The following is a 16,369-nucleotide window of genomic DNA, read 5'->3' as shown; positions in this document are numbered from 1 at the left end:
GTGTGTTTCTCCTGATAGAAAAGTGTGAAGGAGGGGATCCTGTTGAAGCAGACCAGCTCCTTCCAGAGATGGAAGCGGAGGTACTTCAAACTAAGAGGGAGGACCCTCTACTATGCCAAAGACTCAAAGGTAAAGTCAAGTGTGAACATCATGTCGAAGATTTCATATTATTCTTTAAAAAGAGCGTTCAGGAGTTTTAGAAACTTATCTCCTGGAATAAATAAAAGGTCAACTTGGCACACAAGGCAAATAATCTATGATGTAGATTCACTGGTTTTAGTCACTTGCAGGACATCTCAGCACACAGCGAGGGACAAATCAAAAGTTATGAGCAAAAAACAACAAAAAACGCTCCTACTGTAAACCTCAAAGAGAAAGCTGAACCTTACACTACGAAGAAGACATTTTAGTTGTGAGTGTTGTAGTTTACTGATCAAGTTACATGATTTCTGGATAGTGACGTCCAAAAAAGTTGCCTTTCACTGCCAATTGGGGCTGCCAAAGTGTGGAATCACAGCTTTAAATTCCCAAAAAGTTTTCACACCAGAGTTTTAAATCTCTGAGAAATTGGCATCAACCTACTGTTAGCATTTGGTAGCAATGCTAGTACAAATGAATGAATTATAAAGCCAAAATTGCATGCTTAGACATTACTACAGCTGTTGAAGAACATCGATGGTTTGGTGATTTGGAAGTGTTTGAAAAAGAGAACGTGTGCTTATTAATAGACCTTCTCTGGGCTACAGATGTTACCTGCTTCAAAGGTAACATCAAAGTACAGTACAGTACTGGTGCAAACACACGTGCAAAAGAAATCCAACCATTCCCGCAACCAATAGGGAATTTTGAAACGGGTAAACATCTGTAAATAAAGGCAAAAAAAAAAAAAGATAAGTTGATGTTTTATATTGTTTGTGGTTTATTGTTTCCCATCAGTCTCTGATCTTTGATGAGGTGGACCTGTCGGACGCCAGCGTGGCCGAGACCAGCACCAAGAACATCAACAACAGCTTCACAGTAAGCAGCACACAGAGGCAGCACACACTTCACACTGGCTTTTCTTTCTTGCTTCATTCTGCTATTGTCTTTGTATTGTATGGTGGTAAGTCTGTTCTTTTTTAAAGTAATAATGTTAAAAAAGGAACTTTGACAATGTTTCCAATGGTAAACTGCTGCCTGCCACAGAGGTAGAGTTTTCTGTGGAGCTGCTCTGTAATTCCTAGTTCATATTTTCAAGCTGAAAAGCCTTGAATTATAAAACAGTCCTTCGATCTGTTTGGCTGAGTCACGATCGAAGCCGGTGCAAAACATCCGGTAAACACACACACACACACACACACACACACACACACACACACACACACACACACACACACACACACACACACACACACACACACACACACACACTGACTGCATAACAGATTATTTACTGTAGATGTAATAAGTCATACTTGGTGGAGGAGGAACATCGTTATTTAATTAGTTAAAGTATGGGGCGTCAGGTAGTGCAGTGGTAGATTCCCTGCCTGCCAACACGAGGGTGGCAGGTTCGAGCCCCAGTTTTGCCTGCGGCTTAGTCGGGCGTCCATACAGGCACAATTGGCCATGTCTGCGGGTGGAAAGACCGATTAAGGGTATATGAGTCCTGGTCGCTGCCTCCTCAGGGCGCCTGCTCATGGGGGAGGGGAACTGGGGGGAATAGCTTGACCCTCTCACACGCTCCATCCTGCCAGTGAAACCTCTCGCTGTCAGGTGAAAAGAAGCAGCTGGCGACTTCACATGTATCGGAGGAAGCAGATCGGCAGAGGGGGTGGAGCACCGACCACTAGGACAGCAGGGGAATTAGCCAAGTACAATTGGGTGATTTTTTTCCCTGTTTAAGTCCTGTTCCTGTTTATTCTCTCTCTCTCTCTCTCTCTCTCTCTCTCTCTCTCTCCCTCTCTCTCTCTCTCTCAGGTCATCACTCCGTTTCGGAAGCTGATGCTGTGTGCTGAGAGCAGGAAGGAGATGGAGGACTGGATCGGCGCTCTGAAGTCCGTCCAGAAGTGGGAGACCTACGAGGTCAGCGCTCCATCCTCTTCTCTTCCTCTCATCTCTCCATCCGTCCCGCTTTCCTGTTGTTCTGATTCTGATTCCCTCAATTCTGATTCTGATTCTGATTCTGATTCTGATTCCCTCAATCCCGCGCTTTTCTTTCACTTTACAAGGCATACAGTATATCACTCATTTACAGTACAGCTGTAGCCACTGGTGATGCAAACAGTCTCTTTTTTATGTGTTTTACAGCATTGTAGTTGTTAATTCTTGTGATTTTATAATCAAATATACCATAGTAAGTCAACTTGACTGATAATGAAAAATACAAAATGGAGGATCTAAAAATAAGCACATTTTATGTGTATATCCATTCAACCAGCATGTTTATTTATGATTCACTTGTTTATTCAAAGTTTATTAATATTGAATGTCCAATTTGCACCAAATCTCGACATTCCAGCAATACACCCGCCCAGTGTGAAGTAGATCGAACGAAGGGTTCTGGAGATATGCGAAGGACACACACACTCACAGACAGACAGATGGACAGACAGACAGACAGACAGACAGACAGACACACAGACAGACACACAGACAGACACACAGACAGGCAGACAGACAGACAGACAGACAGACAGACACACAGACAGACACACAGACAGACAGACAGACAGACAGATGGACAGACAGACAGACAGATGGACAGACAGACAGACAGAGATCCCTGGCTTTATAGCAGGGCTAGTCACACTTATGAATTTTACACAAGTTCAAAGGTCCAGAACAATGCCAGTAAAACGCAACAACACAAATCAACGTCCATAACTTCTCCATAACATAATTTAAACATAACTTGAAGTGCACATTCAGTAGTGACTGTAAACAATGCCTTGGACCTTCAACCTGGGCAGTTGGGCCCTGTTCAAACTGCTCCTGTAGGATGTTTTTTTATACTTTTACAATGGAAACAGAAATGCAATGGAAAACCCAGATTCACATAAATATGTGGTGAGCACATAAATGGCCGCCTTCTGAAAGTGGGGAACATAACATGATCGGCGACCCGCCTCGCTTTGAAAAAAGTGGCATAAAGCAATTTGTTGCCAGGCAACCAAAGTAACGCTGAGTTGTTCTCTTGATGCAATCACGTGGATTATCTATTAAATTGAGCAATTTCATCTCTTTGCGTGACCAGCCACCGCAGAAAGATCTGTGATTTGCCACGCTGCTGGATCTGCGCCCTTCCATAGGAGATAGTGGTGTTTTGAGCCAACAGGCGCGCACAAACATATACACGTGAAAGTGAAAACCAATGATGGTTAACTTGCGCTCTGCAGTGTGTGTACAGTACAGTAGATGCGCACACAAGTAAATGCACGTTCATTCACACAACGCGTCGGACATGAATGTGACACAAGGTCCGCATTGACATGTAGTTCGGTCGGGAGTTTGAGAATGCATTTGGCTCGGTCCAGACCTTCGAATCCGCCCACTCTACCGAGCTGAGTTTTGGCTGTTTCTGGTCTGGTCTGGTCTGCTCTTGGTTGAAAAGAACAATGAGCCAATCAGCGCCGATGAGGACTAATGATTAGCCAATCAGCAGCATCAGTGAAAAGTGCAATGGGCTTGACTAACACCGAGCTGTTTCCTGTAGTCAAGTGGAGGCTGTTTTAAATCAATTAAAAGTACGGCTTACTTTGAATTCCCGAACAGCATTCTCCTCTGGAGGCATATATCCAAAGGGGACATGTTTTGTTTTCTTTTGCGTTCTCCCGACTGGATTAGTTTCAGGCGGATAACGTTATGTTGTTGGTCTCTAGTGATCGGTTGGGGGGGGATTCTCCTCTAGAGTGGAGGCGATGTCAGACTAGATGATGGAACTGGAGTGTAACGTGTTTTGATAATTCAGTCCGATATCAGGCTTTATAGCGTGATAACACTTTTTTTTATCAGTCAAAGTCATCATCTTTTCTACTGAAGAAATGCTCTCCCGTCCTCTCTCTCACTCCCTTTCATTCACTTATCTTCCTCTCTTTCCCAGCAGATTGATGTGTCTCATAAAATCAGACACTGCTTTAATAGAGGCTGTAAAGAGAGCCGACGACTGCAAGCTGCTATCTAAGCTAATCTGAGATTAGCTTCTCTCTCCTTCTTATGTTTTAGGCTTTCAGCGTTTTGACGTTCCATTTTTCATTCAGGCAGTTGGGTTATTATTTCCGCTTCAGCACAGGCCAGGCAGTTTGAATTGTTTAAGCGTAAATGTGTTGCTGATGACTTCAGGAGGGGATTGGGTTGTCATGGGAGGTTTAACTCTGGATCTATATGGACACAGATATACAGTATACAACGCTGCTGATAGCCTCTTCTACAAGTTAAAAACCACTTGTAGACCTGAAGGTCAAATGGCTAAGCGAGGAAAAGTCATCATATTATTATAATGTATTATTTTAATGTCCGTATCAGATCATACCACATCAGCCAGCTGCAGCATCAATACCATTGTCTTATCCTTCTGTGTCTCTCCTTCCTGAGGCCACACAGTTTAACATGGACCTCTGATGTCATCGTCTTACCCTTTTGTGTTCATAGTATTTCCATGATGTCACAAGCATTTTCCTACCAATATGGCGCTACAATACACACAGCTCATTGGCTGTTTGTGTCACTTGATTGTAATCACCCGTTAATTGATTACAATCACCTGTTATTTTCCTACCAAGATGACCGTGTGGTGATGTAACAGAATACTGCCAATACCTCCTTTGCTCCTTGGACATCGCGTAAAACACAAAAGTCACTGTCCTATCCTAAAATATCTCTCGTTCCCCACACCGGAAACACACCGGATGCTTTTTGTCCTGTCCTAAAATTATATTTCTATTTCTGCCAGAGATGATGTCATGGTCCCGTGCTGTATCTGCTCTCCCTCCTCAGGCCAGCCAGTTCAATATGGAGCATTTCTCCGGGATGCACAACTGGTACGCCTGCTCCCACGCCAGGCCCACCTTCTGCAACGTCTGCAAAGAGGCTCTGCCAGGAGTCACCTCCCACGGCCTGTCCTGTGAAGGTACACGCACACACACACACACACACACACACACACACACACGCACACACACACACACGCACACGCACACGCACACACACACACACACACACACACACACACACACACACACATTTGTCACGACATTCGTCCTCCTACATTCACACATTTGAAGCTAGATTTTCTTTCCGAGGACTCAACCAGTATGGCTCTGAAGCTGCCGAGAGATGATATTTCGTTCCAATACTCGGTATCTTTAAATTTGATAATTTCCCTGTAATAAAAATGACAAGGATTCAGAACGATAGTCTCATCTGGGTGGAAGAGACTCTGAAAGCGCATTAAGACGGTCACAGCACTGTAGAACTCTCTAATGAAACTCTTCCAGGTGTGTCGGCCTCTCCTGGAGGGGGAGACAGTTTCTTATTGCTGTTAAATTACTGTGTCCATCCCGCACCTAAATGTACTATGGGGGGGAGGGTGGCAGGAATGGGAATGGCAAATTAAATTTGTCAACATAATATTTGTTGAGTAGTGCTTCGTGGGAACGTATTTGGGGGATGAAGAGCTGAATGGAAGTCAAATATGTTTTGTAGCTTCTAAATTCCTGTGGGATAAAAACTTTCATCAATTTAAAAAATCAATCAATCAATAAAAAAAATGACTGTGTTTTCTGTGGCTTTTTGGAGTGCTTTTTGCTGTGTGGCTGGAGTGGTGGGGGGTTAGGAGTAAGAAATGTTTTCCAATAAAATATAGACAATTTGCATATCATTTCGCACCATTATTAGGGGTTCAAGCCCAAGGGGCTGAAACCCTATTGTTATTGTACTGGTGTATTATTCATTATTCACTGTTCATTGTCTTTAAATGAATACTTTATTGTTCTGTTGTTTATTTTAAAGTGTATTGAGATACCTTGGTGTGATTTTGCACTCAAAATAAAACTTTGATTGATTGATTGATTGATTGATTGCTTGATTGATTGATTGATTATTCCTTTTCTGCCTCGATGCAAATTCCTGTGAGTTGAGACATCGCAGAAATATGAAATTTGGCCCAATGACAGATCTTGCTTGTTACTAGATGCTCCAGAAATATTTTTCGAATCGGCCTGAAGGTGGCACTATAATTAAAGGTTTTATGTTAAAGGCCATAACTTCCACGCCTTTTGTCAGATTTTCAAGCATGTTTTTTTTCCACATGTTCAGGTGAACCTGCTCTACAAATTTGCCTCTACAAACGCCAAAAATGGGCGTGGCCTAACACAAAAACTTCACACCTGTTTTTCCAATGATCGCGGAACTTGGCAGATATATCAAGGAGGCTGTATGAGTCAAAATCGGAAGTTTTGTCATAATTGGTGAAAATGGACAATAATAGTAGTAGTAATAACTATGTAATAGTTGGTAAATCAAAATGAGGTGATACATCGCAGAGACATGAAATATGATCCAAAGCCAGATATTGGTAGCTATTACGCGCTCCAGAAATATTTTTCGAATCGGCCTGATGGGGGCGCTATAATTACAGGTTAAAATGCCCAACTTTGAAAGGCCATAACTCCCACGCCGTTTCTCCAATTATCAAGCAACTTTTTTCCACACGTTCACTATCCAATCTGCTATCCAATCTTTAAGAAAAGGCCACCAAGCAATACACCTTTAGAAATTGCTTGCACATGTGCATGTTATGTGTATTTAAGTGATTTATTGTACCGTTATCTATCCGTCCTCTGCAGTGTGCAAGTTCAAGGCCCATAAGCGCTGTGCGGTGCGCTCCACCAACAACTGCAAATGGACCACACTGGCCTCCATAGGAAATGACATCATTGAGGATGAGGACGGGGTGAGTGATACTGACTCGACACGACAGAATAGTTTATTTGATATCAAAAGATATCATTTCTACTTTCAGGTGTTCAACATCGCTTTGTAAACATTCTGCTGTCAAGCCCAGCATGTTTAGTCTGTGTAGTGATGATTGTGAACATAAATTAATCATTCAAATGTGTGTGCGTGCGTGCGTGCATGCATGCATACCGGTAACCAAAACTCAAGTTTGAAATGTCAACTCTCACTATGTGAATATTTTGATCAAATGTATAAATGTGCGCAGGTATGGTTTTGATCAAACTAAAATATCATTATTTAAAATAAATAACAAATATAATAAAATAAATATTGTTACTTTAACAACATTTGCATTTTTGCAAATATCTCTCCCCACACCAGGTGTCCATTATAGTATTATTATAATATCTCTCTCACCACACCAGGTGTCCATGCCGCACCAGTGGCTGGAAGGGAACCTGCCGGTCAGCGCCAAGTGTGTGGTGTGCGACAAGAACTGCGGCAGCGTCCGGAGGCTGCAGGACTGGCGCTGCCTCTGGTGCAAAGCCATCGTGAGTGAAACACTTTGTGTGTGTGTGTGTGTGTGTGTGTGTGTGTGTGTGTGTGTATGTGTGTGTGTGTGTGTGTGTGTGTGCGTGCGTGTGTGTGTGTGTGTGCGTGCGTGCGTGCGTGCGTGTGTGTGATTCCCCCCCATTTTCTCACCCATGCTTGGCCAGTTCCCCCTGCGAAGCTGTCCCAGTCGTTGCTCCGCCCCCCTCTGCCGATCTGGGGAGAGTTGTAGACTAGCACATGCTTCTTCCCGCTGCTTTTCACCTGACAGCGAGGAATTTCACTGGCAAGACATAGTGTGTGGGAGGATCAAGCTATTCCCCTCAGTTCCCCTCCCCCCCAAACAGGCGCCGCGACCGACCACAGGAGGCACACATACGTAGACCTACATAGACCACAGGAGGCACACATACGTAGACCTACATAGACCTACATAGAGGATTCCTCTGAGGGGAAAGCGGAGGAGGTTCAGGCTAAAAGGAGAAAGGAAACCGGGCCACTGAAGAGGAGAATGTTCTCTATGGGGAATAAAAGAACCAGGCTGGAGAGCAGAGAGCCGCCCCATAAAACCAGCGAAACTCACCCGTTAAGACCGATACTTCAATATGGCATGTTGTTAAGAGAACAGAAGAAGAAGACAATTCAGTTAAGCTCTCACATCTGAGTGATTGTACTTTGTTGAATACTTTATTCAGTTCAGCATTCAGTTGCTAGGTATAACAGACCGTTGCTATGCACAGAGAACCACGTCCAGTCATATCAATCTGTAGAAAGAAGTACGATAAATGTAACAATGTCATGTCATTTGCGACACTCGGTGGCAAAAAATTTTTAGCGAGTAACAGTCTGTTAAAATGGCGAGGTACCTAAGGCCTTCAAACATCTCGGACCAATCCAGGTATGTTGTTGTTTCTATCCGACTGGTGTGTATGCAGCATGTCCAAGCTAACGCTAGTTAGCAATGTGGCAATGTTAGCTTTGTTTTCAGGTGTGTCAACTGCAAAGCCCCAGTAAGAAGGAAACATAGAGATGAACGAGGAAAAAAATCAATATTCCCAAAGAAGTCCCATTCACCTTGTCTCACTTCACCATCAGTGGATTATAATGCTAAATTGCAGTATAAAGTCAATTCTATATTTTTTTTAGCTGAAGCAATTAATTCATTTATAAATCAAAGTAAATTTTTAATCAATATTTTGATTTATTTAGTAAGAAGCCGTATAATAAGCCGGATATTATTCAGCGAGATGGTCATTATTGGAAAATAAACCCCTTAAAGATTAAATTAACCCCACGGAATGCAAGTAGCGCGAGGGTCAGAGACGTTTCAGAGTCTGAAAACAAATCTTGTCTGAGATGGGTTGAGAGGCAGACCGTAATACCGTGTCGATGATTTGATTTGACAATTCTGGGGACTGGCTTTGGCATTGGCCAATCCTGGCGTGTTCCGCCCCCAAATCGAGTGGGATTCAGCCTGTTGTGGTGCTCCGCAAGTGGGATCCGCAGAGTACCAGGCAGCCAGCTGCTTCTGTGTGGAGCGGAGCGGACAATCCGATGCATGGGTGCTGCCCGTCCGCCTGGAATCTCCGAGGGGTGACCCCTTAGTTAATGTTATCCTGGAATGCGAGTTTAACGAGACAGTTACATTTCTTTGCATTCTTAGACATCACCGTTTGCTTTATTTTGTATGTTACATACAAGTTAGTAGTTAGTTTGTGGGCTAGAAATTCTGCCAGATTACAGGCACTAGGCGCCACCTTCTCCTTCATTTGGAGGAGAAAATTCTCCTGAAATGAAGATTGATTGACAGCTGCCATGTCCTGATATGATTGGTTGATATGGGTTAGATATTTGATAGTACTAGTGACGTCAGCAAACTGTAGATTACTGTTATGAATGCAATCTTGAAAAATTTACTTTTGATGTGAAAAAGTGTGAAAAACTAAAGAAATTAGATTTTTGTGATTTTTTTTGGGCATACATTATTATTATTAAATTAGGTGCACTGAATAGGTGCACTGAATACCCAGGTATTTGAACTAAAAGAAAAGAAAAGTCATTTTTGGGTTCAGCTCCACTTTAAGGGTGATTCAAGACCCCGCCTCCCTGCATAGTGCTTTAGTCATGGCCCCCTGTTCCACTTTACAGTAGTAGCTGAATTGATTTTTTGAGTGTTTAGGGCAAAATGACTAACCCTCAACACACACACACACACACATACACACACACACACACACACACACACACACACACACACACACACACACACACACACACACACACACATACACACACACACACACACACACACACACACACACGCACACGCACACACACACACACACACACAATGAATGAGGGTGGTATTTGTAAAGGTTACAGAACTGACATTTGGTGCTTTTCAGAGGGATGCAATGACCTTTCTGCCTCCACTGAAATATAGGATCACTATGGAGACCACTGACTCTGGGGTGTTTGTGTGCGCGCATGTGTGTGTGTGTGTGTGTGTGTGTGTGTGTGTGTGTGTGTGTGTATTTGTGTGCGTGCGTGCGTGCGTGTAGGTCCACAGCAGCTGTAAAGAACAAATGGGGAAGGTGTGTCCATTGGGTCAATGTCGAGTGTCAATCATTCCTCCCACCGCCCTTAACAGCATCGACTCAGACGGTGAGACCCACATGTGCACACACTCTCTCTCACACACACACACACACACACACACACACACACACACACACACACACGCACACACACACACACACACCCTCCTTTGTTCATAATCTTTTACTGAGGCTGAAGGTTCAGGGATGTCTTCTCTGTGGACCTGACACGGTAACATGTGACACAACATGACGGGGTCCTGAACTCAACCTTAAAGCAATTCCCTCACACATTCCTGCTCAGGCATCTTAAAGGCCACCCCAGTGGCAAGACAAGGCAGCTTTATTTCTACACAGTACAGTAGCACATTTCATACACTGAGGCAATTCAAAGTTTACAGTGTAATAAAAAAACACAATAAAAGATTTACAATTAAAAAGTGCAGAAGTATAGACAAGAGATACAAAAGATAAAAGACGTATAAAAAGATAACAAAATTAATAAACAAGCAAAATGCATAAAATTAAAAGAATCAAATCAAGTAAAATAGAAAGATATTGTTACCCCTCTGAAGGAAACGGAATCAAGCGGCGTTCTTGATATAGAGATCCAAAGTTCCTCCCCTTCCCGTCTTCCGGCCGACACGCACCAGTGTCTGAAAAAATATGGTGGTGAACGGCGAGAGACAATAAACATTTTTTATCCCCTTTGAATTGTGCCATGAGGTTACAGTAGGTACACATATGATGTTTGTCAATTTAAAAGATCACTTTTCAAGCCAAGAAAGTCACGGTTTGTCATAAAACTGTTGCACTTTAAGTTATAAAGACTGCACACAACCAGTCGCATAAGTGACGTCTCTCCCGCCAGGTCGTGTTGCTGTTGGTATGACGTGCAGTATATTGTGCGAGACCAGAGATGTAGTTGATTGAATGGTTTCATATGAAACTGAATGTTAAGTTTCAGTTTTATGACAAACTGCGGCTTTCTCATCATGCAAAGTTATCCTATAAATTGAGGAAGAAAATGTCGAATACGAATCGTGGCACAATTAAAACGGGATCAAAAAATTATCGTCTTTCGCCGTTCACCACCACTCATATCTTTTCCGAGGTTGGTGAGTAGCTGAAGCAGGAAGTAGGCGGTGAGGCACATGTTAAGTGTGCCTTCCCTCCCCAAAGATAATCACAACTAAGCAATATCACCCGATATCCAGTGCAACAGCACAACCTTGCTTTAATGTATTGTATATGTATATGTGTATATGTATTATGTATTGTTTAATTTAGTCAAACATTTTTCTTCTCAACTGTGGTGTGGATCCTCCTTTCTGCGCAGGCTTTTGGAAGGCCACCTCAGCGTCATGCTCCAGCCCGCTCCTGGTCCTGGTCAACTCTAAAAGCGGAGACAACCAGGGGGTGAAGTTCCTCCGCAAGTTCAAACAGCTCCTCAACCCGGCTCAAGTCTTCGACCTGATGAACGGAGGCCCGGAGCTCGGGTATCTCATACCTATACTATCTTTGATCTTTGATCTGAATTATTGGAGTTAAGAAAAGGAATTGTTACATGCAGACACTTGTGGTAATCTTCCGATTCATTAGATTCAGTCCACTGGTAAATTTGGCACACAGGTGATCCTACATGCAGCAAATCAATTAGAATTGTTCAAAAGTTTATTGAAATAAGTTAAATAATTTTACTGAAATAAGCTCATACTGTAGGTATCCAGCAATCCAACCTAGGGATGTCCTGACCTGATCCTTCTTTGTATTTGCCTCTGATACGGTTATTACATTATGTACTGATTCACTATTTTGTAAATAATTCAAACGTGTTTATTTTTCAACACCGCACTTTGTAAAGTAATGGTCAAAATCAATCTAGTGCCGGGATGGGCAACTTTGATGATAGAGAGGGCCACAAAAAAACGTCCTCGCTACCAGAGGGCCAGATTGTGACCGTGCACTTCCACCTGTAACCCCATCACTCCCAATTATAGCTACTAATTTGATGAAAAGGACTGGTAATCAAAGTTTATTATACCAACATTTATATTTTTCATATTAAAATTGAGTAATTCGCCCATTCAGATGACACCAGAAACTTTGCTCTAGCTTTTAAACAGCCCGCTACAGCAATTTGATGGGGTACATCACCCATTATGCAACAAACTCCTGGGGCAAATCTCTCCAAATGTCTGTATTGAGAATAATGTTAATGTTTACATCTTTCAAGCAGTCCAAGATGTTTTCACAGAACTTGTTGTGCAGTTGCAGTTAGTGTGTGGATCGAGTGAGGAAACTGAAGCATGGCTGTTTTTGTTGTTGTTTGTTTGTTTGTTTGTTTGTTTTGTAAGGGTATTTTATCTCCAGTTTTCCAACACATTCTCTGCTGTTTGGGTGCAGACCTCTTTGGAGCTTCTCCCTGTGGGAGTCGTTAAGCTCCTTCCACTGGTGTTTCTTCAAGTGCCTGCTTCAATTAGTAGCATTGTAATTCGCTGTGCTGCTGCTGCCCCTCCATACAGAAACATTACAATGAGCTGTTTGACTGCTTTCGCTCTGCATTTGAAAGAGTCGCTTGCTGCCAGCTGATTTTAAACTGTGTGTCACATTGCCGTCAGAGGTGGATGTTGTTTACAGCAAAACATTTTTTTTTAGCAATTTCCATAAGTGAATCAGAAGTTAAATACATTTATAAATGGATCGCAAATTGATTGAATTAATGGCAGCATCTCAAAATTCCTAAAAGGAAAAGAGTAATGTTCTACAAGAGATGTAGCTACTGTATGTTTGCCAGCAAGGAAACTTATACAACTAATAATAACTAATCAAACTGCTAAGATACATGGGGTTAACTTAGTTCATTAAGAATGTATTGGCTTTAGATTTGGTTGCTAACAATGTATAATCAAACTTGATGATTTCTCATGACAGTCACTGTATTTTTTCATGACTGTTTGATTCGACTATTAATGCAGTCAGCTCCATTAAACTTATGCTCTCCTCCTAACATCTCCTGTCCTCTTCTCCCTCCTCTCCCCTCTCCCCTCTCTCCTTTCTCCTCTCTCCTCTCTCCTCTCTCCTCTTCTCTCTCCTCTCTCCTCTCTCCTCTCCCCTCTCTGCTCTCCCCTCTCCTCTCCCCTCTCCTCTCCTCTCTCCTCTCCTCTCTCCTCTCCTCTCCCCTCTCCTCTCTCCTCTCCCCTATCCCCTCTCCTCTCTCCCCTCTCCTCTCCCCTCTCCTCTCCCCTCTCCTCTCTCCTCTCCCCTCTCCCCTCTCTGCTCTCCCCTCTCCTCTCCCCTCTCCTCTCTCCTCTCCCCTCTCCCCTCTCCCCTCTCCTCTCCCCTCTCCTCTCTCCTCTCCCCTCTCCCCTCTCTGCTCTCCCCTCTCCTCTCCCCTCGCTCCTCTCTCCTCTCCTCTCTCCTCCCCTCCTCTCCAGCTTGCGTCTCTTCCAGAAGTTTGTGACGTTTCGTATCCTGGTGTGCGGGGGAGACGGCAGCGTGGGCTGGGTGCTGTCTGAGCTGGATAAACTCAACCTCCACAAACAGGTAAGAGAGACGAGCGGGGAGAGGAAGGAGAGCAGAAGACAGGGTTCCTACACAGGTTTGGAAAGTCTGAAAAGAATTAAAAATGAAATGTACAGTATCATTTCCAGGTCTTGCATAGTTTAGGAATTGGAAAAAAGGAATGGAAAACGTTGTGGTTCATGGTCTGATACACATACAATAGCTTTAATGTTGTTGTAGACCCACTTTGAGTCCACAGTATTTGTTGATGTGAAGAATAATGTTCAGATAGAAGGATGCTCTTATTACCCAGAATCAAAATCAAAATCAAACCCAGTCAAGAACATAATACTGTAGGTCTGCCTGGAACAAGATGGAATTTTAAAATGGAAAGCGTGTAGGAGGAACCATCTCACATAGTCTGATATTTGTCACTGTGAAAAGCAATCTTCATCTATACAGTGATATGACCTAGTTAGCAGGGGCAAGATATCTATCTGCGTAAATCATATTATTATTATTATTATTATATTATTACTGTTGAACATTTGGGGAATAAAGTCTTTAGATGAATATGTGAAATCATTTTTTTTTCATGTGTAGTAAAATCTGTGTTTCTACCTCTAACTGCCATCCTTATACAGATGGCAGTATCATAATACTGCCATCTTGCACACGCCCTCCCCAAAGGGACCATAATGGAAATAAGCCTCTGGTCTTTATTGTGTGGTGCTGATTTTGCCATTTTATATGCAGAACTGCCGTACTTTTAAAATGAATTATCAAATGAAATCAATCAACAGAAAGAAAAAAATCTGTGGGCCTTTTCCTTAACATACTAAATATAGTCGTTAGTCATTATGCTGGGAGCAATCTGAATTAATGAATGCCATGTCAAACCACTTGTATCAATTAATATAATGTTAAACTCGATTTGGGAAAACGAAATGCTGTGTCACAGTCAGATCAGTTTGAGCATCGTATCGTAACTCACGATACGATACGATACGATACTACAGTATCACAATACTTGGCCCTCGATAACGATGGTGTCACGATACAGCCATTCTGCGATAATCTGTGTAACTGAAGAGGAAAAAATAACCCTAAAAACTTTTAAAAGGCAAAATGTAGGAATGATGTATTTATTCACAGAGTTGACGTGAAACAATGTACAGCAAAGTGCATACTGCATAGTGCCCCTTTAACACACACACTCATAATAACACTTCGCACTCGATGTTTGAAGTTAAAATGTTAAAGGAAGTTAAAATGTTTAAAAGGAAGGATACAAAATAATGCCTCACTAAAATATGTGCGCAAATTAAGTTTACAGAAAACTAGGGGTGGGGGAATGAACCTATTTATACAGTCTATGGAATGAACGCAAAAATACATATACACATTTCAGTGCTTAACAAGCATAATCAAGTTGTTTCATGTAAACCTGGACACATTTCAGTGCTTCCATGTTTTAATAAAAAATTTGATATTTTGCACCAGCATATCACAATATGGTGCCAGTGTATTGATAATGTACCGCAAGAGTATCACGATATTTCCATATATTTTCACACCCCTATTCTCTATTGCAACCCCACTTTGTCATTTAATAAAATTAAAAATTAAAAATTAAAAAAATTAAAAGGACAAACATTCCCTTGTGCAGCTTTAATGAGAAATTGGCTCATAGATTAGCTTGCAGATGGAACATAAACACAGCTTCCAATAGACTTATACACCCTTTCTCTCTCCCCCCTCTCTCTTTCTCTCTCTCTCTCCCTCCCACCTGTAGTGCCAGCTGGGTGTGCTACCTCTGGGTACAGGTAATGACCTGGCCCGTGTGCTGGGCTGGGGGGGCCTGTGTGACGATGACGCCCAGCTGCTGCAGATCCTGGAGAAGCTGGAGAGGGCCACCACCAAGATGCTCGACCGGTAAGAGCTCTTTCACGCCAACGCACAGTCAGATGGCACATGTCACAGCAACAAAGACCCAGGGTCCATCTCCTGTCTGTGCTGGAGTTTGCATGTTTCTCGAAAATGAAGCGTGGAAGACCCTGAAAAGGAATAAGTGAGTCTAGAAAATAGAGTTGTATCGGAAATGTCTCAGATACTGGCTAAAATTCTGGATCGGGTATCGGCAAGTACACAAGTCTTTGCACCGATCCGATACCTGATACCACATAATTTATTAGCCCCGAAAAAAGTAGGTTCACCTGGATAACCTGGAAATCAAAGGGTTTAAACTGAGCCAAATGAAGAAAAGGTAGAGCACGCACATCTACAATAAGGCAGGTGCTGGACAAATAAAGCAAATAAGGTTCCCTCCACCAATGGGATCGAGTCTTTTGTTGTATATGAGTGTCCTACTTCCTGCTTCTATTCTGATGAAGATCCTTTGATCGAAACGTCAATAAACTGACCAGGAGCCTGAAAATGTCAGTGTGCGGACTCTACTTATTTTTCTACTTATTTAAACTGAGCCAAGCCATACAACAAGCAAGTAGTCATATCACATCTGTACGTAAGGTTAGTAGTATACCGCGGTAAGAAAGAAAGGGGGGGGGGGGAAGAAACAGTAATAATAATAATACATAGGTTATTATTATTTTTATTTTTTTTACACATTGGTATCAAATCCAATGCAAATTCAGGTATCGGAAAGATTTTTTGTTGTTGTTGGAACATCTCTAATAGAAAATGATTGCCTGGATGTAGCACATGCTGTAGTTCTGATGCTTTTGAAGGTTGTGCGCTCACTGTCTTTGGCTCAGTAAAGGGCA

At 42.5% G+C, this 16,369-nt stretch overlaps 1 protein-coding gene across 1 annotated transcript; it reads left to right on the top strand.

Moving 5' to 3' along the window:
* Window positions 1-21: 21 nt before the first annotated feature.
* On the top strand, window positions 22-15,525 carry LOC310772149 (diacylglycerol kinase eta-like; the record flags this gene model as incomplete). The annotated part of the gene is made up of 10 exons (XM_083664597.1): window positions 22-129; window positions 937-1,017; window positions 1,960-2,064; window positions 4,975-5,107; window positions 6,825-6,931; window positions 7,362-7,487; window positions 10,047-10,149; window positions 11,422-11,581; window positions 13,520-13,628; window positions 15,382-15,525. Coding segments are annotated over 10 exons (1,176 nt in total), but the record flags the coding sequence as incomplete, so codon positions are not given.
* Window positions 15,526-16,369: the final 844 nt, after the last annotated feature.

The sequence above is a fragment of the Poromitra crassiceps genome, assembly GCF_964638095.1.
Source record: "Poromitra crassiceps genome assembly, contig: HAP1_SCAFFOLD_2104, whole genome shotgun sequence".
NCBI classification, from domain to species: Eukaryota; Metazoa; Chordata; class Actinopteri; order Beryciformes; family Melamphaidae; genus Poromitra; species Poromitra crassiceps.
This window is presented reverse-complemented; position numbering and strand designations above follow the sequence as displayed.